This window comes from Enhydra lutris, unplaced genomic scaffold (genome assembly GCF_002288905.1).
Source record: "Enhydra lutris kenyoni isolate GAN:26980312 unplaced genomic scaffold, ASM228890v2 scaffoldscaffold9, whole genome shotgun sequence".
In the NCBI taxonomy this organism is placed as follows: domain Eukaryota; kingdom Metazoa; phylum Chordata; class Mammalia; order Carnivora; family Mustelidae; genus Enhydra; species Enhydra lutris.
This window is the reverse complement of record NW_019154093.1, coordinates 60,196,797-60,222,480: the sequence shown is the minus strand read 5'-3', so window position 1 is coordinate 60,222,480 and position 25,684 is coordinate 60,196,797. Positions and strand designations below refer to the sequence as shown.

Genomic DNA, 25,684 nt, shown 5'->3' with positions numbered 1-25,684 from the left:
AATAAGGATGCAGATATTAGGTCTCTGTCACCTGTTGTGCTGTTCCTCTTGACGGCAGATCTGCAGACCAGCGCAGCACAGACCATTCCTGTTCTAACGGGGCTGGCACAGTGTGCAGAGAACAATGAGGGGATGGAGGGGCCAGAGTCAGAGAAGCTAGCCCTGAGCCAGACTGGAAGAACTGGGTGGTGGTTTGGGGACAAAGACTGCAAAACAGCATTCCGGGTAGAGGGTAACAGACACAGGTGCACAAGATAATGTTGCTCTTGGGAAGCATAGGTAGTTTGGCGAAGGGGACGTAGCAAGCAGTAGCTTGAAGTGAGCTAGGCCAAGCCTCGATAAAGAAAGTCCTACATACCTGCCAGACAAGTTGACTGTCTTCCTTCTGTACCCACTAAAGAATCTGGAGCCAGGAATGTAACGTGTTTAGATTTGTTAGATCTTTCTGGCAGCAGTATGGAGAATGGGTTGGAGGGGGTCCTTAACTGCAATTCAGAACTTCTTGGGTAATTATAGAAATAAAAGGTGTGGAGAGCTTAAAATAAGGCCAGAGCTCTGGGAGTGGCAATCGAGCAGAAAGATCTTTAGGACGCAGAATCAGCTTGGCTTGAAGACCAGCTGTGGCCAATGAGAGAGCAACCTACGATGACGGTTAAGTTTCCAGCACAAGGGCCCTGGGAGGATGTGCTGTATACTGACATAGGAGCAGCTCTTCGTTTTTGATTTTGCTTTTCTACTGGTCAAACTTTAGTAGTTCCTCTACTTGCTTGAATGTTATCCTAATACTCTAAAACCCAATTCAGTGTACGGTCAGTAACTAATCAGAAAAATATATCCTTTTTTAGACTTCTGCTGCCCGTTTTTCCTCCACCCTTCTCAGTCCATAGTAAACTACCAGCAAGGAAATCTAATAGGCAAATCTCATACAGCTTCATGTGTTCTACTTCACAGAGTCGTAGATCATGCAGAAGAAAACAAAATGAACTCCAAAAACTTGGGGGTGATATTCGGACCAAGTCTCATTAGGCCAAGGCCCACAGCTGCTCCTGTCACCATCTCCTCTCTCGCCGAATACTCAAACCAAGCCCGGTTGGTCGAGTTCCTCATCACTTACTCACAGAAGATCTTCGATGGATCCCTGCAACCACAAGAGGTGGTCGTGTATAGTACAGGTGGTGGTATATCTCATGTTGATCAAGGTTGCCTTCCAAAGCCTCTTTTATCACCAGAAGAAAGAGACCCAGAACATTCCATGAAGACACTGTTTTTCTCTTCAAAGGAGGTGAGTTTTGACCTTTATGGAATTGTGGTGGAACTCTATAATGTTTATTAGTTATTAATAAGATTAAAGTTAAAAATTTTTGAGATGTGTTTTACTTCTTCAAATTCAAGAATTCTCCTCTATCAACAGGATATGCACACTGTGGATAGTGAGACCAAAATTTTTGAGCCAGCTACATCATTTGAGGAATCAGAACGGAAGCAAAATGCGTTAGAAAAATGTGATACGTGTCTCATTGGTGAGTGGCCATGTAAAATTCATGTTTGTTAACCAAGCTGTGCCAACAAACCTTGTCTAACAGCAACAGTGAGTGAAGTTGAGAGAAATCAGGGAAAGAAGCTTCATTAGTAAATGTATCTTTACTGGTCATTAAAAAGTTGCTGTTTACTATACCTTACATTTTTTTTTTAAGATTTTATTTATTTATTTGACAGATAGAGATCACAAGTAGGCAGAGAGGCAGGCAGAGAGAGAGAGAGAGCAGGAAGCAGGCTCCCCGCTAACCAGGCAGCCCAGTGTGGGGCTCGATCCCAGGACCCTGGATCATGACCCGAGCCGAAAGCAGAGGCTTTAACCCACTGAGCCACCCAGGTGCCCCATTATACTTTACATTTAAATGAATGTCATTCTTTTCAGTAATCGTTCTTATAAAAAGACATCTAGGGGCTCACAAAAATTTCATTTTTGCCATCAATTAAAGTCAAGGAAGAAATGTGTTGAGCCATATCAAAGTCAAGGCAGAAATGTATTGAGCTGTATGAATTATCATAAAATCTGTTACTACAAATCATTGTATTGACCTAACTGCTCATAACAAGTAAACTAAACTCCTCAAAATTAAAACATTTAGACTCCTAAAACTCCTAACATTTTTTTCAAATGCTTTTACCTGTCACCTTTCACACATTAAGCACAAATACATATATTTTATTCACCGTATGATCATTTTAGTTGTAGTGATTAGTAGCTGTCATGCTGGCAAAAAGGCTTCCGTTTGTTACTATAATCCTATATATCTTTAGAACTAAATTTCAGTTATTTTTAAAATGTAGAGATATATGTTAAATTTGATGTGTAATCCTATGTCAGTGATCGTAGCCTGACTGGATCCAAAAAGTAAGGGATCTGACTTTCACTTAAGCATCCTCCTGCTTTGTGCTAAGCGCTGTGCTTATTGTTTGATTCCATTTATCTGATTTGATCTTCATAACAGTTTTGTGCTAAAAAGTCGGTAGTATCAGCCCCATTCGATTCATCGCCAAATACTCTGAGAGAAGCTAAATAATGTCTGAGGTCATGCCACTAGTAAATTGTTCAGTTAGTATTTGAACTTAAATTTGTACTTATTTTACTAACATGATCAATTATTTACTATCATGACCAATTATGAAGAGTAACTATAATAAATGTCATTTTCTGAGAGCCTATCATATACCAGATCAATTCTGAGCACTTTTCATGATTAAATCATTTAGGCCACACATCATCATAGATACGATCATGATCTTTTCTGACAGATGCTGACACAGGGCCAGTGACATTGCCTTGCCCAGTGCCAAAGTGGTAGAGCTGAGCTCAGCCCGGCAGTTGGGCTTGAGAGGCTGCACTCTGACCCATTACGCTCTTAAGTTTATCCCTGGGAACTTTAAGAATTGTACTTCGACTCAGGTCATGATCCCAGGTTCCTGGGCTCAAGTTCCAATCAGTCTCCACAGGGAGTTTGCTTCTCCTCCTTCCCCTCCTCCCACTTGCCCTCTCAATCTTTCTCTCTCAAATAATAAAGAAAATCTTCTTTAAAAATGCTTAAAAAAAAGTGTACTTTGGTTGGTGACTCTGGCCCTGCCACCAGCAGTCAGTTCCTTTAGAGTGGTCCATAGAAGGACCTGGGATGGTCCCTGGAAAGCAAAGCAAGAGCACGGTGCCCTGGAAGCCCAGGGGAGAGAGGTCACTAGTGTCAGGTAAGGAAGGTCGGATGACATGAAGACTGACAGCTGATTCTGATGGCCTCCTGCCTGCAAACCTCTGCCTCAGAGATGTGGCCAAAGGACCTGGCCACAGGGAAAGGGGTCACATGCTGTGCTCGGGGCAGCTGAAGTTCAAAGCCAGAATGATGCTCAGACACAGACTTGTTGGATATTTTCCAGCAGGAAAGGGCAGCATGAGCAGAGGGCTGGCATTTTCCACAGCTAGGAATTTTTTAGGGGAGACGCTACAAAAAGGGACCAGGTTGGAAGGAGCTGAGGGTTCTAATTTGAAAAAGCATGGCCCATGAGTCCAGATTGAAGGAAAGAGAAGAAAGGAAGCCTGGGAGGAAACAACCAATGAGGAGAATGGTGTTTTTTACTTAAAACTGAACTCTTCAACCTGAATTGGACAGGATGAATGTTAGAGCGCACTGATGAGTTGTTCAGATAAGGATGCATCTGAGGCATTTAATGGGCTATGTTCTCACTGTGGGTTGGATATAATTGGAAATAGCAGATTGAGTGAATTGGCAAAAGCCTTTGGATTCAGGGCACACCTGCATTTGGTTGGTGTGTAAATTAGTGTAGCTTTTCTGAGGTTAATTAATACCAATACCTACTGAAACTGTGACACCCCTTTCATCTCAGAAATATTTGCATGGAGCACATTAAGAGAAAAAAGTTACTTAAGCAGTTGTTGTTTTTTGTTTTGTTTTGTTTTGTATTACTAACCTGCAGTGGATTTTGTAGCTGTTTATTATATTGATTTAAATAAATGTAAAATTCTAACATTTTTATTTCAAGTGCACCTTTAATACTTTGAGTATTTAACTTCTCTGCATAGATAACTGAGAGTGTTAACAAGAGTCTTATATATTTTTCCAAGTTATTCTGTAAGACTCTTGTTAACCACGTGTCATGAAGTTTGATTTTTAAATAAATCTTTTCCTTTTTAGACAACAAACTGGGTTTGCTTGTAAGCCAAGAGTTTGAATCAGCATCACAAAAGATGGAAGATGTCTGTAAAACTTCCAAGCCACTTACTTTGAAATCAGAAAGGGAAACAAACAGTGTTGAAAGGCATGCTCCACGGACCAAAGTTAGACCTGCAAGTTTGCCTGTAGATAGACTACTACTTCTTGCAAGCCCTCCTAATGAGAGAACTGTCAGAAATATGGGAAATGTAAATTCAGACAAGTTTTGCAAGAATCCTACCTTTGATGGAGTTAGTAGGAAGGATACTCCTACTATTGTCTGTTCCAAATTGGACGGTTTTGACCAGCAAACTCTACAAAAAACTCGGGAGAGACTGTATGAACAAAGTGGCCTCAGTGCAAAGACTGCAGCTGGAATGGGAACCGTGAGCATCAGGATCGGTGGGGACCAGCCAGACAGCGCCCCCCGGCCCAGTAAGCCATACACAGAACCAGTCAGGTCAGTGAGACAGGTGTCAGAGAGACGGTCCTCTGACTCCTGCCCTCCCTCGGCTGTCAGAGCCCCCCGAACGCTGCAGCCCCAACACTGGACCACATTTTACAAACCACGTGCTCCCACCAGTAGCCTGCGAGGGGATGAGGAGAGGCTCGCAACCCCCTCCCCAGGACTGCCTCCCAGCACAGCCCCCACCCCCCAGGGACCCCTGCTAAAAACAGTCCCGGCCTCCAACACGGCACCCCCTGCCTCCACGCAGTCCACCAGCAAGCCAGGAGAGAACTCTGAGGAGCGGGACTTGCCCGAAGTGCCTCCCGCGTGTCAGAGACCGAGACTAAAACGAATGCAACAGTTTGAAGACCTGGAAGATGAAATCCCACAGTTTGTGTAGGGTTGTCAGAATCCAGCTTTTCTTTGTTGTTGTTTTATTTTGTGGTATTGTGTTTGTTTCGTGAAAGAAACTTCTGACAGGGCCCCTTCTTTACAGTATTGCCACATCATGGGTTTTGCTTTTTGTCCTTGTATCGTGTTATACTGCGTTGGTCATATTGAATGGTAGACTGTTTTGATAGGGCCCCCATCTGCGCCTCACTGGAATTCTCTGTATTTTTAAAGTTGTGAATAAATAGGTGGACTCATGTTTTTTAAAGTTTAGTTGATTTTTCCCATAAAATGGTCCATTTAAATGCATCCCTAATATATGATACAGTTCTCAACTAATAGGTGCAATTGGGGAAAATCTGCTTTATTTTTTGAAGTGAAACTACGTTGCTTATTTATAAAAGGACTATTTCCAAATGCAAGTGCCTGAAAGATCTTTGTCTGGTATGATTGTTTTGTTCACATGATTTTATAGTGTACATCTTTGACCTCTCATATGGTATGTATGTAACCTTTTATTTTTCAATTGGCAATTCACCTATTAATATTTACACAATGGCCAAAAAGCTTGCAAATCTGTAATTTCATTTTGATTAATGGCCAGATTTTCCATGTGGTAGTCAGTTGAATTGTACAAAGAAAGTACACTTAAACTTATTTCTAAATTACATAGTTCAGTTTTGTCTTATTCGGATTTAGATGGTTTTAATACATTTAATATCTTTTCGCCTCTTGCCTTGTTCAACATAAACTTTTGTTTTTCAACAGTTCTGAACGTTTTGGTATTTTATACATTGGTCCAAAAATGTTTTAAAATTCAGTGCATTTCCTCTTCATGTTGTCTGGGATTTTTTTTTTTAACCACTACTTTGGTATAAAATGTTTTTACTTTTAAGTAATTTTATGTACCTTTTCTACCTGAATTTTTAACCATTGACAATGTATGTTTCATCCAAATCATGCAGAGATTTTATTTAAGTTGATTCTAAGTATAGTTTGGCAAGCCTCATTGTTTGGAATTTGAGAAAAAGTGTAGATGATTGGATGGATATATTTCATTTATAAAATTCCTAGTTTTTAGAACTAGTGCAGTTCTGTGATTTTCTGGGTTACATCATTTTGCCTAAAACATGATATAAAAGGGACAAAAAAATTTAAATAGCTTCTTTTTCTATGTGTGAATTCTATTTGTAGCAAATGCTTTTATATGAATATGTTATCCTTGATAAAAACACATTTTATATATATTATATATATACATATATGTGCATATATATGTATATATATTAACCTGTTAAATTATTTCAGGTTCTCGTGGCTTCTCTGAAATTGTTGCCTCTTTGGGTGTGAGACTAGATTTAGTCACCATTGGATTAGTGGTCAGTACTTGAACTCATATATTCCTTGACTATAACATGGAATACATTTTGTAAGAAGTCACTATATAGCTCTATATGACATTATGGACTAAGGAGAAATGAGTAACTCCTTTGTACTAGAGTCTTGTTTTTAGTCCTTATTGTGCAAGATATAAAAGAATTGTATTGCTACAAAAACCTAAAAAGAAAATAAGAGCCAGCATTTATTGAACCTTCTCTTTGTGCCATGAACTTTGCTAAATTCCTACATAAGTTATTTCCTTTCAAGTTCACAACAGCCTATACTACATAGGTAAGTATTTTACTATTTCTGTATTACAGATAAGGAAACAAAGGCCTGGTTATAATGTGGTTTGGTTCCGTAGGTGTAACAGTTGGATTCAAGTCTCAAACACAGGGCTGTCCGATTCTTGATGTTTAGTACTCTTAATGACTGTGTTATTACTAAGTAATATCAGGTAATATTTAACAATAGAAAATACACCTTTAAAATTTTTTTATTGTGGCAAAATATGTATAACATAAAATTTACCATTTTAACCAGTGTACAGTAGCATTAAGTACATTCACATTGTTCTACAACCATGACCACTATCCCATCTCTAGAATTTTCTCATCATCCCATACTGAAACTTTGAAAATGTACTTTTAAACTCCTTCAGTTTTCTTTTAGCGTATTGAGATGACCGAGTCAAAGAATCTGTGGTATAATCAGCTGGCCTCTGTGTTAAGCCTCTCAAGTGAGAATTCCACTTGGGCCTTTCTGTCTTTACGGCTCTCTGATGTCTCATCCAGCTTAATCCATCAGTCTATAGGTATTTCTAGTTTCCTGGGACACTGAGCAAGTACCTCCTGAGCAGATGCTGCTATTTCTAGAGGACACAGAGTGTACACTGCCCTGTTCTACTTAGTAACATGGTGGCAGTTCTCATAGGAAGTTGTTTTTTGACACATGGGAAGAATATGAGTCAAGGGAAAGAGCAGTAGTGGGGAGCCTTTTGGAGAGCTGCAAGACCACCAGAAGGGTTTGTGGAAAGCATCTTGTTCAAGTTTGCAAGAAGTCATTTGTGAAGGGTTGATCATGACTTTCTTTGATAGACTTGTTTTACATCCTGAGAACTTAATTAACATCCATGAATATTTAAAAATCACTTCTAGTGCACTTCAGGCAATGTATTTCTTTTGATACAGAGATGAAGAAGAGATGATGCCTGTGAAGGACTTGTCCAGAGATTTCAGAAGCCAGTGAAGTCATACCTCCCTTCTTTGGGTGATTTAATTTAAAGATGGTACTATAGCTACATTATTCCCAGCTAAGCTCGTATTACTTACTGTATTTGTACAACTATAAAAATCTCTTTAAATGACAACCATGTATATTTTTATGGCACATCATCATCAATTCTCTGTTTTCTTTCCTAGAAGCAGGAAATTGTTTTGATGTGTTAATATGATTATATATGTAGACAAGTCAGTAATATCTGGAGTTCAGCAAAGTTGCTACATTCACAGTTATGCGAAAGTCAGTTGTCTTCCTGTATATCATCAACTAATAAGAAATGAAAGTTTTTAGAAAGATCTCAACATAAATTTGAAAGACCTGAGAATATATCTAACAAAATATATACAAGATCTTCATGGAGACACTTTTAGACTATATCAAGAAGCATTTAAGGAGATTTTGGAAAAAATGGAGTCCTCTATGATGTGCATGGATGGGAAGCCTCAATATTGTAAAGATGTTCATTTACCTTCCATTTATTTATCAATTCAGTGTAGTCTCATCCAATATTGAACCAGTTTTGAACTATTTGAATTTGAAAATTCCATACATGATTTCCTCATTACCCCTAAATGCTTTAATGATGTTTCCCTAAAACAAGGGCCATTCCTACATAGCCACAGTAGGACAATCAAAATCAGGAGATTAACAATGATGTAGATCATCTAATCGCAGACAGCATTCAAATTTGCTGATTGCCCCAATACTGTTCTTCTCTGCCCCAGCATCCTTTCCTATGCAAGATCAGATGGTGCATTTAGTTGTCCTGTCTCTTCTCTCCTTTGATCTGGAGCAGTTTTCCCAGTCTTTTCTTTCATGACCTTGATTATCTGAAGAGTATAGGCCAGGTACTTTGTAGTATGTCCCTCAGTTAGGGTTTATCTAATGATTAGAAAAAATGATTAGGGTTCCTCGTGATTAGATTCAGTATATATCTTTTTGTTAGAAATATTGTCCTATTCTCACTATATCATACCTGGAGGTACACAATGTCACATTGTCCCATTCTTGGTGATGTTAACTTTGATCACTTGGTTAGGATAGTATCTACCAATTTTCTCTCTTTTAAAATTAGTAAAAAGAGTTTGGTGAGGACAGTCTTTGAGCCTACGTAAATGTCCTGTGTCTCATCTAATTGTCACCAGTTAATTTAAGTCTATTAACACCTGTTACCTGAATCAATATCACTATTCTGGTTGCTGAATGGTGAGTTCATCATTGCTAATGCTTTGATTGGTATTCTGTGAGGAAGGACAGTCCCTTCTCCATCCACTGTCTATTCATTTGTATCAGTGTGAACTCATGGATTCCTACTTTATTCAGTAAGTTCCAATATATGATTGTCATGTACTTTGCTATGGAACTTTTCCCACATTTGGTCTATGGAAGTCTATCCAAGCTTGCTTCTAAGTTCTTTTGATTTTTTGAGCTCTTATTTTTTTTAAGCAGATTAAGGTATCCCAAGCTTATCTTGTGCTTTTTGCAAGAAATCTTAGTTCTTTTAAATGGAAAATAGTATAGGGGTACCTGGTTGACTCAGTAGGTTAAGCGTCTGCTTTCGGCTCAGGTCGTGATCCTGGGGTCCTGGGATCAAGCCCCACGTAATGTTCCTTGCTCAGGGGGGAGCCTGCTTCTCCCTCTGCCCCTCCCCCCGCCCCTTGCTGTGCTTTCTCTCCCTATCTCTCTCAAATAAATACAGTCTTTAAAATGAATGAGTGAATAAATGAATGAATGAATGAAAAATAGTATATGGAAACCAACACCTGAGACATGCTCATTGCTACTGGAAAGTTTATTATTGACATGAACAATTCATTGAATAAAAGCCTTATTGGTGAACAGATCAAAAAAGTACATGCCTGGGGCACCTGGGTGACTCAGACGGTTAAGTTTCTGGCTTTGGCTCAGGTCATGATCCCACGGTCCTGGGATTGAGCTCCATGTCAGGCTCCCTGCTTGATAGGGAGTCTTCTTCTCCTTCTGCCACTCCCCCTTGTTTGTTCTCTCCCCCCAACCCCAGATAAAATTTTTAGAAAAGTGTGTACACACAGAGAGATGTACAGCTATATAAATTTTTTTGAAGATTTTTATTTATTTATTTGGCAGAGAGAGAGATCACAAGTAGGCAGAAAGAGAGGGGGAAGCAGACTCCTTGCTGAGCAGAGAGCCTGAAGCAGGTCTCGATCCCAGGACCCTGAGATCATGACCTGAGCTTAAGGCAGAGGCTTAACCCACTGAGCCACCCAGGTGCCCCGCTATATAAATTTCTATATATACATATAAACACTGAGATCCTCAATTCCAATTCAGTACTTCAGGATTTAATCCAGTATTTTCCCTTTCCATATTTATAACTCACTCTCTCTCTCTCTCTCTCTCTCTCTCTCTCTCTCTCTGAGAAATCTGGCTCCCATAATCCTAAATATATTATTTGCTTATTTTTTCTTTACATTCCAACCTCCTGACAATGCCAGCAGCTGCATTGGCCCAACTAGCTCCAAATATGTCAAATAAGTCAGTCACCCCTGCACTATCCTGACCACACTACTCCCTCATATGCTGACTGAAACCCTAGCTTTCAACTAAAACCAGGACCAAGCCAGCTGAAAACCTTGACCCCTGTGATGTCAATCCTGACCCCACCATTCGACCCGAGGCCCTGCTCATCAGATGAATCCCCCACCCCAACCAGAGAGGAGAGAAGGAACAAATTCATGATCTTTTGATAATGAGCAACCATTAAATATTTATTCATTAAATTCACTAGGAAAAGTTTGCAAATGAATGGTTAAATATATTTATCAAAAGTGTTTAAACAGATGGATATATTTATGAAATTTATAGGAAGGTTTTTTTGTGGTCTTTTTGTCTCAGCTCTAATACTTGTAATTTTTAAATATTAATACTTTGTGTAATAACTAAGCCATATTATGTTGTTTTTTAATGTCTTTACAACCAGTTTAATTGCCCTATAAGCATAAAATTAACATGCTTTTCAGAAAGCAAAGTGAACAAGACTATTTGTCCATGTTTCTGAGTTAAAAATGTGAATAGGCCAGGGAGCTTTTTCACTGTTTTGGGAGTGCTGATTGGTAAGTGAATGTGGCTCAGGACATAGAGCAAGTATGGGAAAATCTTATTTACATTTGTAGGCACAGAGCCGGGTCCATTATAGTTGCTCTCCGTTACATTAATTATCTGTATCTCATTTAATTTTACACCAGAAATTTCCTTTCTGAGATCTACTTCCAACGAGTTAAAAACTTTTCTGCATCCAGCTATCTTCTTCAAAGTTGCCAGTGAAATCAGTCCATACTGGGATTCAGCACAGGAGAAAGCAGGGAATCTGTGAACTTTCCATCTACAAGTGCAGATACAGATCTAACTCAGATTCACTGGGAGTTTTAAATAACTTTTGTTTTAAATTGGATCATAAATGCAGAGGTGTGCCAATATATGTGTTTTGTTTAAAAAATAACTATAATGAATTCCTATTAACCCCCAGATCCCTTCACAGAATTTAGGGAGCCACCAGAGCACACCTCCCTAATCACACCTCTCCCGTTCAATACACACACCCACCCTGGTGTATCTGTTTTGAATTTTTTTTCTTTTAAGATATTTTTTAAAGGATTTTATTTATTTATTAGAGAAAATGAGAGGGGAAGAGGGGCAGAGGAGGAGGGAGAAGCAGACTGCCTTTTGAGCAGGGAGCTCAAGGCAGAGCTGGATCCCAGGACCCAGGGATCATGACTTGAGCTAAAGTCAAATGTTTAACCGACTGAGCCACCCAGGTGCCCCCTCTGTCTTCAATTCTATGTTCATCATTTCCTGACTCTTAAAAAAATTGCTATCTATGTATTATTTAATTTTGACTGTCTCTTTAACCTTTTAAAAGTGGTATCTTTGATTCCTTCATGGCTCACTTCTTGCATTCATCATCTTTTTAAGATTAATCCATGTAAATGTTTATAGTGGCAAACATTTTTCCTTTTTTTTTCTTCTTTATAACTACTATAAAGTATTCCTGTGATAAATTTACCAAGGCAAGTATTCTTAACTGAATTTTTCAGATGAACAGATAGACTTCAAAGAGATTAAATAATTTACTATATGTTACAGAGCTAGTAAGAAAGGGTGCTAAGACTTGAACCCAGATGTTTTTATTATAAATTCTGTCATTTCTAAATTATTTTTTCCTCATACTTTAAGCCAGAGGCTGTCATAAATAATATATTTTCAGGCTATAGTTTTTCTTGCTGGTTGCTAGGATACTAAAGTTTTGGGTTGTATTCCAACTCCAAGGTCATTTTTAGTGTGCATGTGCATTAAAATTTTTTCATTTCATTAAAGCCATTGCATCTAAAATTGCTGAAGATTTTCTGGGTTGCAGTGAGTTTTGTAGTTTTAACTTCAGAGGAGAACAGAGCAGATGATGAAATAAACAAATAGCTCTACCCCTGCACGCTCAATTCCAAAAGAATAGTTTGGAAAACTGTGCTATAATAGAGAGCCACTTGAGGAATTTAAGCATGTAGAGAATATGGTGTGCCCGAGATCTCCCAGCATGGTAATCAGGAAAAGAGTCAGCATTCCAGGTGAGAAATAGGCCCTCAATTAAGCCACTGACCTAATTCCAATTTATTTTTAGGAACATAATTGACAGGGATTAGTGAACTATTGTGAATGTGGAATTGGTGAAGGTTGAGGGTGGAGTTGGCAGGGTAGAGAAGGTGGTGCTTAACCTGGAAGCTGGGCACTTAACAGTTTTCTTCAGATATTCTAAGTGAAAACAAAGGATTTAAGTTAAATATCTTACTTGCTCCTTCAGGCAGAATACAGTCCCATGACAGAGAGTAAAACGGAGGCAGATTTTGTTTCAGTACTCTCTAAGGAAGCCCTTTATGATTAAGATTGTTTATAAATGGAATGCATGATCTTGTGATTTGGTGAATTCCTCAAAACTGGGAAAGTGTTTAAGGCAAAAACTGACCTCCTACAAGTATTATTATTAGGGAGGAAGTTGGGCTAGATGATCTGTAAAGCCTTCAAGCTCTGATCATAATTCTGTGGCCTTAAATTTAAAGTGAAAGAGCAATTTCTGGGTGCTGCAAATCCTGGCATCATTGCAGTAAGCAATTTTAGTATCTGTTATCAGTGTAGGCAAGGAAGCATTTATACCTTATCAGAGACATCACTAAAGACCCCTTTAAAATGCTGGGGTGGGGGTGATTGTCAACCCAAAGTTATATGTAGAGTAAAAATATCCTCTATAAATACAGGTGAAATGTGCATGTTTTTACAAACAAAGAATTAGTTAATAGCAGGACTGCATTAATCCAAATTCTGTAGAAAGGTTTTTAAGCAGAAGGAAAGAGATCCCAAATAGAAACACAGATATGTAGCAAAGAATGAAGACCTTTACAGAAAAGTAAATATAAGTGAATATTGACTGTTACAAAATAATACTAGTAATGTGAAATTTAAGATGTATGTAGAGGGGCACCTGGGTGGCTCAGTCAGTTAAGTGGCTGCCTTTGGCTCAGGTCAGGATCCAGAGGTCCCTGCTTTGCTTAGCGGGAGTCTGCTTTTCTTTTGTCCTTTGCCCCCCCTTCATGTTCTCTCTCTCTCTCTCTCTTTCAAATAAAATCTTTAAAAAAAAATTTACGTAGAGTCAGAATACATGAGAACAATATAGGAAAAGGTGAAAAACTCGAAAGCACAAAGTTCTAGTATCATCAAGGAAGTGGTAAATACAATAATTCGTATTAAATTTAACCCAGATATGTGTTGTAATATCAAAAAGAGTATATGAAGGGGCACCTGGGTGGCTCAGTGGGTTACGCCTCTGCCTTCAGCTCAGGTCATGATCTCAGGGTCCTGGGATAGAGCCCCGCATCGGGCTCTCTGCTCAGCAGGGAGCCTGCTTCCCCCTCTCTCTCTGCCTGCCTCTCTGCCTACTTGTGATCTCTCTCTATCAAATAAATAAATAAAATCTTTAAAAAAGAAAAAAAGTACATGAAAAGAACATGAAATATTTGAATACTCCAAAAGAAGAGAATATAAAAAGGTAAATCAAAGAATGGGTCAAACAGAAAAGTAGTAGATATCAAATCACTAATTACAGTAAATGAAAATGGATCAGATATTTCAAGTAATATGCTAATGTCAGACTGGGGAAGAAAATAAAACCCACGTATGTCCAATTTGCAAGAGGCACATCTTAAGTACAGGTGCACCGAAAGTACAAGGGTGGCAAAAGCTAAAACATGCAACCCCTAGTGAAAAGACTGGTCTAGCTAGACTAATGTCGGAGGAAACAGATTGAAGTCAAGAAGCATTACTGGAGATGAGGGATATTCTGAAATGGTAAGTCAATTTACAAGGAAGATTTCACAGTCAAAACAACACTGTTTCAAATGGATAAGGCAAAAATAGACAACTGAAAAGAACTGGATAATTCACAATCGTAAGGGCTACTTTGATATACCTCTGAACAGACAAAAAAGTAGTAAAAATATAGATCTGGAGAACACAGTTAACAAACTTGATAGGTAGAGAATACTGTCAACAGTGACAGAATTCACATTTCACTTAAGCCCATATTTAAGATTTACCAAAACTGACAGACCATAGAGAAAGCCCCAGAAACATTTTAGAGGCTCGAAATAATTCAAAATATGCTGTGACTTCCGGGAAATTATGCTAGAAATCAGTAACAAAAGATCACTAGAAAATCCTCAAATGCCTGCAAATTAAACAGAATACACTTCTAAATAATCCATGGACTTAACAAGAAATAGGCATTAGAAAATATTTTAAGCTGAATGATAATGAAGATGTGTCATATCAAAAATTGTTGGCTGCAGCTGCTGATACAATGCTTGGAGAGAAATTTATAGCCTTAATTACATTTACTATAAAAGTTGAAAAGTTAAAATCATATACACTTCATCTCTAGAAGCAAGAAGAGTAAAAGAATGAGAAAGGAGGAAACAATAAAGATTAGAAATCAGTGAAACAAAACGAAGTTAAAGAAAAATAATAAAGCTAAAAGCCGGTTCTCTGAAAAGTTGGAGAAAACTGACATCCCCCCAGTAAGACATCAATAAGACAGGAGAAAAAAAAATATCAGGAATGAAAAATATATTATCATTGGAGACTCTACAGTGAAAAGATGTGATGATATAATGAACACAACATCGATTTGAAAATTTGAATAAGGACAAATTCCTCAAAAAATTAAACTGACAAATGGAAAATCTAGAGTTTCTTCTGTTGGTGGAAATTGAATCAATTATTAAAAGCCCTTACACAAAGAAAATGTAGAACATTTCCAGTGAGTTCTTTCAAATATTTAAGGAAGAAATTACCTCAATTTTATACAAATGCTTCCAGTAAGTAAAAAAAGGGAATACTTCCAAACTAAGTCCAACCTAACTCTGATACCAAAAACCTCACAAGGACATCACAATATGTAGGAAGGTGACTTTCAATATATACAAAAGATAATATATCACTACCAAGTGAGGTTAATTCTCCATGTATGTAAGTGTGGTTTAACATTTGAGAAATCAATCAATGTAATTTGCCACATTAGTTTTTATAAAGGGATAAAAATGTAGTTATCTCAACAGATCCAAATTGGTTAAAGGATTTGATGAAATTCAATAGCCACTTATGATGAAAACTTTTAGTAAACTGGACTAGAATTTCTATAAACTGATAGAGATATAGCCTACAGCAGACATATCTAATGGTAAAATGCTGAAAATTTTGCCCTCGAGAACAGGAATGACCAGGAATTCCTACAATCACTGCTTTCATTGAACATTATACTAGAGATTCCTGGCATATATAATAAGGCAAGAAAAGGAAATAAAAGGCATAACGACTGAAAAGTAAGAAAGAAAATAGTCCTTTGTTTGCAGAGGATATAATTATGTACATAGAAAATCCAAAGAATTTACTATTAGAATTAATAGGTAAATTTAACAAACTGCTTACAACCTCACTCGAAAGTCACTAATATTTACAAATTGAAACCAAATAGAAAAGGGAATATATGAAACAATATCACTTAAAATAACATTCAGAACATCAAAGAGCTGGGAAACCTAAGAAAAGGTGTATAGAGATGTTTATTTCTATACTGAAATACACAAAATCTTTTTATATAAATTAAAGAGCTAAACAAATAAGATATTTCATTTTTGCAGATTGGAAGATTCAAAAATATGAAAATAGTAGTTCTCTCCAAACTGATCTAGACATTCAACCAAGTCTTACTGATTCTTGTGAATTTTTTACAAGTGTGCTTTAAGGTACACCAATATAAGTAGTTTCATGATCCTCAGCGAGGCAGAGTAGACGTTTTGAATTTCTCCAGTGGCTTCAAAGAGAGTAATGGCCCATAGGTAATAGAACTAGCAAAAGAAGAAGGTAGCTCTTGAACCCATGAGGTGCTTTTTTTGACATTTTTCTTTTTCCTCCACTCTTCCACCAGACTGCTCCAGGCTTGTTCTCCAAGCTACATTCTTCCTATAGGATCCCAGCACTGCAGAAGGTACATTCTAGAATTGAACCCACCTCAAAGTCCACAGCAGAGTGTGTGTGTGTGTGTGTGTGTGTGTGTGTGTGTGTGCGCACGCCCTATGTATTACAGAAGTTTTATTAATTTAAATTAAGCCCTTGGGGCACCTGGGTGACTTACTCGATTGAGGGTCAGATTCTTGATTTCAGCACAGGTCATGATCTCAAGGTTGTGAGCCCTGGTCTTGGACGCTGGATATGAAGCCTGCTTAGGATTCTCCCTCTCCCTCGGCCCCTCCCTCACTCCCTGCTTTCTGTCTCTCATCAATCAATCAATCAATCCCTTGAATTTAAACTTGGAAAAACCTTAACATGTAGCTCTGGGCTTATAGGCTGATAGTCAGCAACTACTTTGAGTCCTACTGTGAATATAGGGCTGTTCAAGGGACCCTCTAGAAATGTAGACCTAAACATTTAATTGAATATTTATAATTAGCTTTATAAAAAACAAAGGTCTTCTAGCTATTGCCAGAAATTAGGACCCTTTCTAGAGAAAGCCCTAAATTATTTAGGATCCTGTAAGGACTTCATGTGACAAGGACAAAAATCTCCTAGCATGAAGGAGTTGAGTGGGTTGTGTTTGTTGCAAATTCTTTTGGTTACCCATTGAATAAGTCTTTTCTTTCCTCACTACTTCCCTTTGTCTGAGCTAAATTTAATTTCAAAGGGAATTTTTTAAAGCCTATAATCTTATTTGGGCTTAGTTATTATCTGAAAGGGCTACTCGTAAAATAATGTGCCCAGAGCTATTCAGGGTTGCCCCAATGTTAGCCAACTCTGCCGAAATCACATGGAAGTCATCACTGCCCAAATATTTGCAATATGATATGTAATAATTAAATGTATAGTTTTAAAACATTTTAGACATAATACCTGTCGGCAGTGGGGATGGAGCACTCAGGATACCCTGAAAGGGCCGGGGAGGCCTGACCTGGGAATGAGGGAAGTGGGGAACACGACAGCCGTCCTCACATCCTGAAGTGGGAACAGATTCAAGTGACAGTGCTCATGTGTTCCTTCAGGAAGAACGGGGACCAAAGGCTGGGGTTCGTGGGCAGGCAGGACTCTGCTCAAAAATACAAGGAGGCCATCTCACAGTTAGAATAGTTCTAAGTAGAACGTGGCACCCCATGATTTCTCAGTCACTGAGAGCACATCCAAAGCAAAACTGGGTGACTGCCAGCCTCTTAAGCATATTTTGAAGAGGAATCTTTTGGGGGGAAAGATGTTGGTTGAACATTTTTGTAAATCCTTTTCTAACTCGCAACCCTAAGCTCATGAAGGCCTTGAGGTAAGGTGAGATCTTCCACTTAGAGAGCTAGAGGCCTGCCTGTATGCTCTGCAGGGAGCAGAGGAACCTCAGGCCCTAGTCAGGCAGCTCTGAGACCCACACAGAGTCCTTTGCTGACACAGCTTGTGTCCTGTGTTCTCAGCTCCCTGCCGGGGGTCCTCGTTGCTGCTTCCCGCTCTCCCATCCTCCTCGCAGCCTGAAGGTGATGTTACCATTGTGTTGCTGTATTTGTTATATTGCTGTACTCATAGATACACAAAAATCTATTCTATTTTTAGAATTTTATAATATACATCAGATATTTCTATAAAGGTATTCCATTTTTTCAAAAAGGTTGTCCCTATCCCCCTGTCTTTTCTGTTTTCCTCAGGGCAAGAAGCAAGAATTACTACTCTCATGAGTAAGCAGCTCCATTGTATTGGACAGTAATTATATCTTTATGTTTCAAGGCTTATCATCTCCCCCAAACCCCCTTTCCTTTCACTGCAGTCTCATGGCACTGTCCCACAGTAACACTGTACTCTGCTCAAATTCAGAGCCTGAACAGAAGCTAGAGGCCCCAGTATTTGGGGGGTACTGATCTAGTAGCAGCATCTGCCAGCACAAACCTTCTATTTATGCCTTACTGAAAGAATAGAAATGAAAGCTACTTTAATGAAGAAGGAACTCAGGAATGACATCATTAAATATAACTAAACACATCTTAAATATAAGTGTCATATATTTCCTGAACAGAATCAGGTACGTAGCCATCTATCCCAAATTCTGGTCTCCAAGAAAAAGGTCAGAGACAATTACAAGCAAGGTGCTTCATATTATCAGGTCCATTTTTAAAAGAATGAGATCCTTTGGAACAATCATTTCTGTCTTGTCTTTTTTTTTAAGATTTTTATTTATTTATTTGACAGAGATCACAAGTAGACAGAGAGGCAGGCATAGAGAGAGGAGGAAGCAGGCTCCCCGCTGAGCAGAGAGCCCAATGCGGGGCTCGATTCCAGGACCCTGGGACCATGACCTGAGCCAAAGGCAGAGGCTTTAATCCACTGAGCCACCCAGGCGCCCCCATTTATGTCTTTTTACCAGAGATTTTTGTAGGTCCTTTTGTTGGTAATCCACTATGTCTGTACCCACATAGTCTACTTTGCCTTTGTTTTCATCATGGGATTCTTGAAGAGCTTTTCTAGGCCACATTCTACTAACAAAGGGGGAAATCAGAGGGCATAAGTATTACTCCAAGAATATTTCATAGATCCAGTGCAGAACTGGAACGACAATGCGAGAAATATACACCATCCTCCCGGGCCTGGGTTCCTGAACCACACATACACAGACCAAAATGTCCACACTTTTGCAGGGGGCACGATTTTTTTATATTTTAGACAGCTTTGGGTTACATTGTATACATTTCTTTGTAACTCAATTCAACAATTTACCTGTGCCATCCACTATACCAGATAATACAGACAAAAGAAGTTTAAAAAATACTTCCTATCCTTGTGGAGCTTACAACCTATTATTATCAGAAGCATGGCCCTCAGGGAGTTCTATTTTTACAGTTGGAGAAGTCAGATTTGATTAAATATCACTTTTCCCCAGGAATGATAGAGGAATTTTCCTGTATACAAAGCTTGAGAACAGAAGCAAATGTTTATATTGAAACTAAAGTAATGACTTATATTTTTCCAAAAAGCAATTAATTTGAAAAATAGCCAGTTTGTTGTATATATACGAAAGACATCATAATTACTTAACTATAACCCAGTGGTTTGTACAAATATGGGTTGATGATGTAATGTATTAATAAAATGTTACAAGTGTCAGAATGGCCAGTAACACGAATTTATCTAATACGTACTGGCAGGGCACTAAAGTAACCGGCTAAAAATTCTGCCACGAATCAACGCCAGCTAACGGATGATGGTCTGTGTAAAGTGAAAATTCTTTAGAACTTCGGGTTTCACAGTTAAGTTTATTGGTCGAACTCCTCAAAAAAGGATCAAACTAGACTTCTGAAATTTATAGGGTTTTTTTCCCTAAATGCTTTTGGATGTGATCTGTCTGGTTCATTCTGCACACACATATACGTATATACTTTTCATTTCTTTAAAATGTACCATTTCAAAAATAAAATAAGATAAAATGTACCATTTCATTCCCTGGAGTTCATAGATGATGGAAATGTCTCCACTGTTAACTACATTTTTATACACTAGTAGAGCTACATTCTGATACATATTTAAAGTAGAACCCTATTGATTAAGTTTGATAAGCTTACTATTTACTCATAGTATCAACAATCACAGGGTCTGAAAAGGAGGAAAATAAAAACAGCCAATTTCTACTTGCTTTATTTTGGGCCTTGTACTAGGTACTTAATTCTATTTATTTTAGTTCATTGAACAACTCTGTGATATGAAAAAGAGGGAACTCACTTCATTAAACACGCCATCCAGCAAGCCAAGCTCCATGTCACCTACGCCCCATATCGTGCCCCTAGCAAATTGTTCAGTCAGGATTTGAAGCCTGTCTGCTTCCTGTATCTGTGCTTATTTCCCTATCTGGTTATTTAGGGCTCCCAGTTATGGATAGTAATACTTTCTTTTTTCTTAGAAAACAGACATTTACATCTCACGTTGTGACCAGGAAATCCAAGATCAAGGTGTCTGCAGATTCCACGACCGGCAGGAACGCTCTTCCTGGTTTCTAACCGGACATTTTATTGCAGTACTTTCACATGGTGGAAAGAGAAATGTCATTTTTTGAGAGCCTATCATATACCAGATCAATTCTGAGCACTTTTCATGAGTGCTCATCATCATGAGTGCCACACATCATCATAGATACAATCATGATCTTTTCATGCAGATACTTAGGACCAGTGACATTGCCTTGCCCAGGGCCAAAGTGGTAGAGCTGAGCTCAGCCCGGCAGTTGGGCTCAAGAGTCTGCACTCTGACCCATTATGCTCTAAGTCTGTCTCTCAGAACTTTAAGAATTGTACTTCAACTCAGGTCATGATCCCAGGTTCTTGGGCTCAAGTTCTGCACTGGTCTCCACAGGAAGTCTGCTTCTCCCTCTTCCCCTCCTCTCACTTGTCCTCTCAATCTCTCTTTCTCTCAAATAATAAATAAAGAAAATCTTTAAAAAATGCTTTTTTTGAAAAAGTATACTTTGGTTGGTGACTCTGGCCCTGCCACCAGCAGTCAGTTCCTTTAGAGTGGTCCATAGAAGGACCTGGGATGGTCCCTGGAAGGCAAAGCAAGAGCACGGTGCCCTGGAAGCCCAGGGGAGAGAGGTCACTAGTGTCAGGTAAGGAAGGTCGGATGACATGAAGACTGACAGCTGATTCTGATGGCCTCCTGCCTGCAAACCTCTGCCTCAGAGATGTGGCAAAAGGACCTGGCCACAGGGAAAGGGGTCACATGCTGTGCTCGGGGCAGCTGAAGTTCAAAGCCAGAATGATGCTCAGACACAGACTTGTTGGATGTTTTCCAGCAGGAAAGGGCAGCATGAGCAGAGGGCTGGCATTTTCCACAGCTAGGAATTTTTTAGGGGAGACGCTACAAAAAGGGACCAGGTTGGAAGGAGCTGAGGGTTCTAATTTGAAAAAGCATGGCCCATGAGTCCAGACTTGAAGGAAAGAGAAGAAAGGAAGCCTGGGAGGAAACAACCAATGAGGAGAATGGTGTTTTTTACTTAAAACTGAACTCTTCAACCTGAATTGGACAGGATGAATGTTAGAGACACTGATGAGTTGATCAGATAAGGACGCATCTGAGGCATTTAATGGGCTATGTTCTCACTGTGGGTTGTGTGTAACTGGAAATAGCAGATTGAGTGAATTGGCAAAAGCCTTTGGATTCAGGGCACACCTGCATTTGCTTGGTGTGTAAATTGGTGTCGCTTTTCTGAGGTTGATTTATCAATTTCTGCCTATTGAAATCATGACAACTCTTTGATCCAATAATTTCACTCCTCTGAATTTGTCTTCTGGAAATACTTGCTGATATTTTCATAAAAGTAATTTCACAGAAACAAGCTTTTTTTTTTTAAACTAAATGTGTTTTTACAAAGAATCAAAACAAAAACTGGTGTGTTTTGTTGTTTATTACATTAATTTAGATATATACTCATAACTTTACCATTTCATTCAAAGTGTACCTTTAAACATAATATAATTTTAGGGATAGGTATTTCTATTGAGTAGGTAACAGTTTTTATCTAAAGCAGAAAGCCGTATTCACTAATTCCTATGCATCTTTTAGACTGAGAATAACTTGTTTAAAAAAATTATATAATTTCTCCATTGTTCTGAGAGTGAGTGTATCTGTCAACTCGGGCTTTTTTCTAAGGGGCTCCCCAAGTTTGATTTTTATATTTAAAGTGACAACCCTTTTCCTTTCATTTTTTTTCTTTTCTTTTTTGTTTTTTCTCTTCTCTTCTTCTTCTGTTTGCAGACCAAGGACTCAAAACATCATTCCTCCCTCAAGATAAAAAATGTCTGAAAAACCCCTGATTAACTTCTTCTAAAATCTAATTAGACCTGTAATTCTGCCCGTAGATAGACTACTTCTTGCAAGGCCTTTTATTGAGAGAGATGGCAGACCAGTTTTACAAGTATTCTTCTATAGAATCTGGAATATCACCATTTTGACCATGGTGAAATAAATCATCCAATAGAGGTTAAGTAATTTCGTTTTATCATGATGTAAACCCGGGCCAGTTTGACTTCTAAGACTGTGGCAGTTCTGCTATCCCGTAATAGAGTATACACTACAAGAAATGTTGATCAGAACACATAGCTAAAATAAATCAAGAATTTATTAAGTCAGGTAACCTTTCCACTTACTTTGCCTCGACCTCTCAGCAAAATTTAGTGAGCTCTCTATGGATTTATGAGGTTATATGTCTCTGAACTCAGTCAAGCGTGGCTATTAATTAAATGCCCTTCAAGTTGGGTTTGTAAAAAATTAATTGACGTCCATTCCTTTTTTCAGAAAACAACAGGTTTCTGGCCTTGGACCAAGATGTTCTTTAAAAAAAAATCAGTAAATATCTAGGTCTTGCTCAACTTCAAATTCTTGAATTGCTTTCAGAACCCTGAGAACATTGCCATCAAAACATACAGAGACATTCTATCTGCTTCTTGAGTGACATCATTACATTTTATGTTTTGAAACTTTTAAATATAACATGCCAATTTAAAAATTTTTTAATTCCATGGATTATTTTGCTCCCATAAAATGTTATCTTTTAATCTATTTTTAATAAAGTACAGCTATCTATCCAATTGATCAGTACAATCAGTAAGAAACAGTTTTACCTTTTAGAGTGGAACTAAGTGTGTATTTATAAAAATAATGTTTCTGACTACAGTGGTTAAAAAAAAAATCTCTGATATAAATTATGTGCTTGTAAAAAGAGAAGACAGGATTCTTTTAAACAGTTGTCCCCTGTTAAACATAAGCTTCTAGCCTCCAAATGACAATGGACAACTTCATTTTCAAATATTTTCTATAATAGCTAGCAAATATACTTATATATCTTTATACCAGAATTATGATATTTACCAATGTCAGTCATCTGGATTGCATAAAGATGTACCTGTTTAGGTTTAGTTAGATTTAGTTAAAGGTTTAGTTTAGTTAAAGGTTTAGTTAAATCTCTTTGTTTGGATTTTAAAATATGTTGATAGTTTGTCTTGCAGCACTTGGTCTTTGACACATATAAATTTTAAATTTCCAATCAAATTGGTGCTCACAACTTAAGTATTTTATATAATGGTGAAAAAGTTCAGAACTAGATTAGAGATAAAAATCAAACTGCATGTAAGCAAAGCAGAAATATTGGGAGAGGATGAACTCTTAGCGTTTTAAAACCATTTAACCTGATTCTAAAGAGTGACTTCTTTGAACCTTACAATTCAAGGAACTAACTGTATTTTTTTTTTATTGGCAAGGGACACAAAGCTGTCAACAACTGAAATAAGGGCACAAAAGCAAATACAATACAGTTTTAAGCTTTTTCACAATTACATAAAACATTTAGAACTTTGTTATGTATCTATTATCAGTTTTATAGTATAATACGTCTTCAGATGTGAACAGCACATAAATTGTTAACCAGTACAGAGATCAGATTAATTTAAGCTCATTTCTGAATAGTTTAGTAAGGTATCTTATTTAGAGTATGATATACGATTTAGAGCAGGGTGGCAAGTGTGGCCCACAGACCACATCTGGTCTGCCACCTGTTTTTGTAAATAAAATTTTATTAGAACACAGTCATGCCATTCATTTACATGGTGTCTGTGGCTGCAATGTGAGAGTTGAGTGGTTAGGACAGAGCCCCATGGCCTGCAAGGCCTAAAATATTTCCTATCTGTCCCTTTACAGAAAACAGTTTGCTGACTCCTGAATATGATGAATGAGTCTGACGATGAGTTGAATATTTCAGTTGCTATTTTAATAATGCCATTTTTACCTACAGGAATTCTCTCTTCTGGCTTTTGACTAATGTGTCTAAACGATAGGTAAGATAGCCTAAATGTCCACATTAGTCCATTCATAGTATATTTACTGTAGTAAATGTTTTTTATGACCTCGTTATAGCCATGCCTATGTATATTATCTATATATTGAGTATATATATATGCATATTGCACTTTTGCGACTTATCTCAAGGACTTGTGGCTCGTCTGAAATCATGGTCTCAGGTTTTTTTCAAGTCTGTGAGCCATAGGTTGGTTTTCAACATTTTGAATCATACTTCTTTGGCTGTGAGATGAAATACATTTCATGGGAAGTTATAGTTCAAGAACTGGAGGGAAAAAAATAGCCCACCCTCTTTTCTCTGCAGTTTTTAGTCCTCACGGAGTGAAATATAAGTCATATTACTTAAGGAAACCTAAATAGAAAAATCATGATAGCTAACATTTACTGAGCCTCCATTACATGCCAGATGCTGGTGGGTACTCTATAAACATTCTCCTATGCATATCCGCATATGCATAAGAAACAGGTTGGTGTGTTATCCCCATTTTACAAAACAGGAAACCCAGGCTTAGTTAAGACACTTGCCCAAGATCACACAACCACAATCCACACAGCCAGGACTCTCACATAGACTGTCAGATTACAATGTCAGGGCTCTTAATCTTTCCATTAAGTAATAGGTGTAAGTATTTCCGCACTTGAGTATACCTTCACATGTCTTCTAACATGTCAATACAACCAAGCCAGAGAATATAATGGAATTACCCAGTAAATGGACATCTTTTTCTCCTCTCACTGGAAAATGTCAGTGGGAGAATCATTCCTTGCTCTCATTCCTTCTTTCTTGCCTTGTCTCCCTGTCCACATCCAGCACCCTAACCTGTATAATCTGGGACACAAGCAGGGAAATCCTGCCTTCGGGGTCCCTGGCATCTCATCCTACTTATAATCCTCAGCCTGTCTTTATTCATCAGCTTCTGAAGGAGAAGAGATGTTGCTTTTTCTATTGTGAAAATCACTAGCTGGAAGGCAACTTATTGCAAATGGGCAGGGTGGTCTGTCTGACGGAAAAGAGCAATGGTGTGGAGCTTACAAACCCACTGACCACAGCAGTCCTTGTGGCTAGTGAACATGAGAACAGGTATCTGCAGGGTTGGGGAATTCTAGGTGATCTGGCTTCAGGACCTGAAGACTATTACCAAGATGGGAGGGCATTTACAGATATTCCTTATGGTACGCACTTGGATAATGCATATTTAGGAATACGGAAATGGACATAGTGTGTTTCCTGTGAGGAATTTTCAATCTAGAGACCTCAAAAGCAAACAGGGTAAGACCCTCTCTTCTGTAGCTCATTTACTTGAAAATGGTACTATGGCTTCCTTAGGCCCAGCCAGTAGAATGCCTCTTACATTTGTGAACCCTGCAGTTTATTTCAGGAATGTGTAGATAGTCCCTCTATTCATGTAATTGTACTTGGGGATGGAATGGGTGGCAGCCTAAGTCTGCATCCTACTTAATGGATGAACAGCACCAAAGGTGTACCGATATAGAGAAACATAACAAGAACCCGTCACTACTTCTATTT

At 38.2% G+C, this 25,684-nt stretch overlaps 1 protein-coding gene across 1 annotated transcript in view; it reads left to right on the top strand.

The window, feature by feature from the left end:
* LOC111143357 (Rho GTPase activating protein 29) overlaps window positions 1–5,918 on the top strand; it is a 63,250-nt gene extending 57,332 nt beyond the window's left edge. The window contains exons 21-23 of the mRNA XM_022497049.1: window positions 952–1,282; window positions 1,412–1,520; window positions 4,203–5,918. Of these exons, the coding sequence (XP_022352757.1) occupies window positions 952–1,282; window positions 1,412–1,520; window positions 4,203–5,068 (1,306 nt within the window). The 3' untranslated portion in view covers window positions 5,069–5,918. The remainder of the gene's footprint in view (window positions 1–951; window positions 1,283–1,411; window positions 1,521–4,202) is intronic.
* Window positions 5,919–25,684: the final 19,766 nt, after the last annotated feature.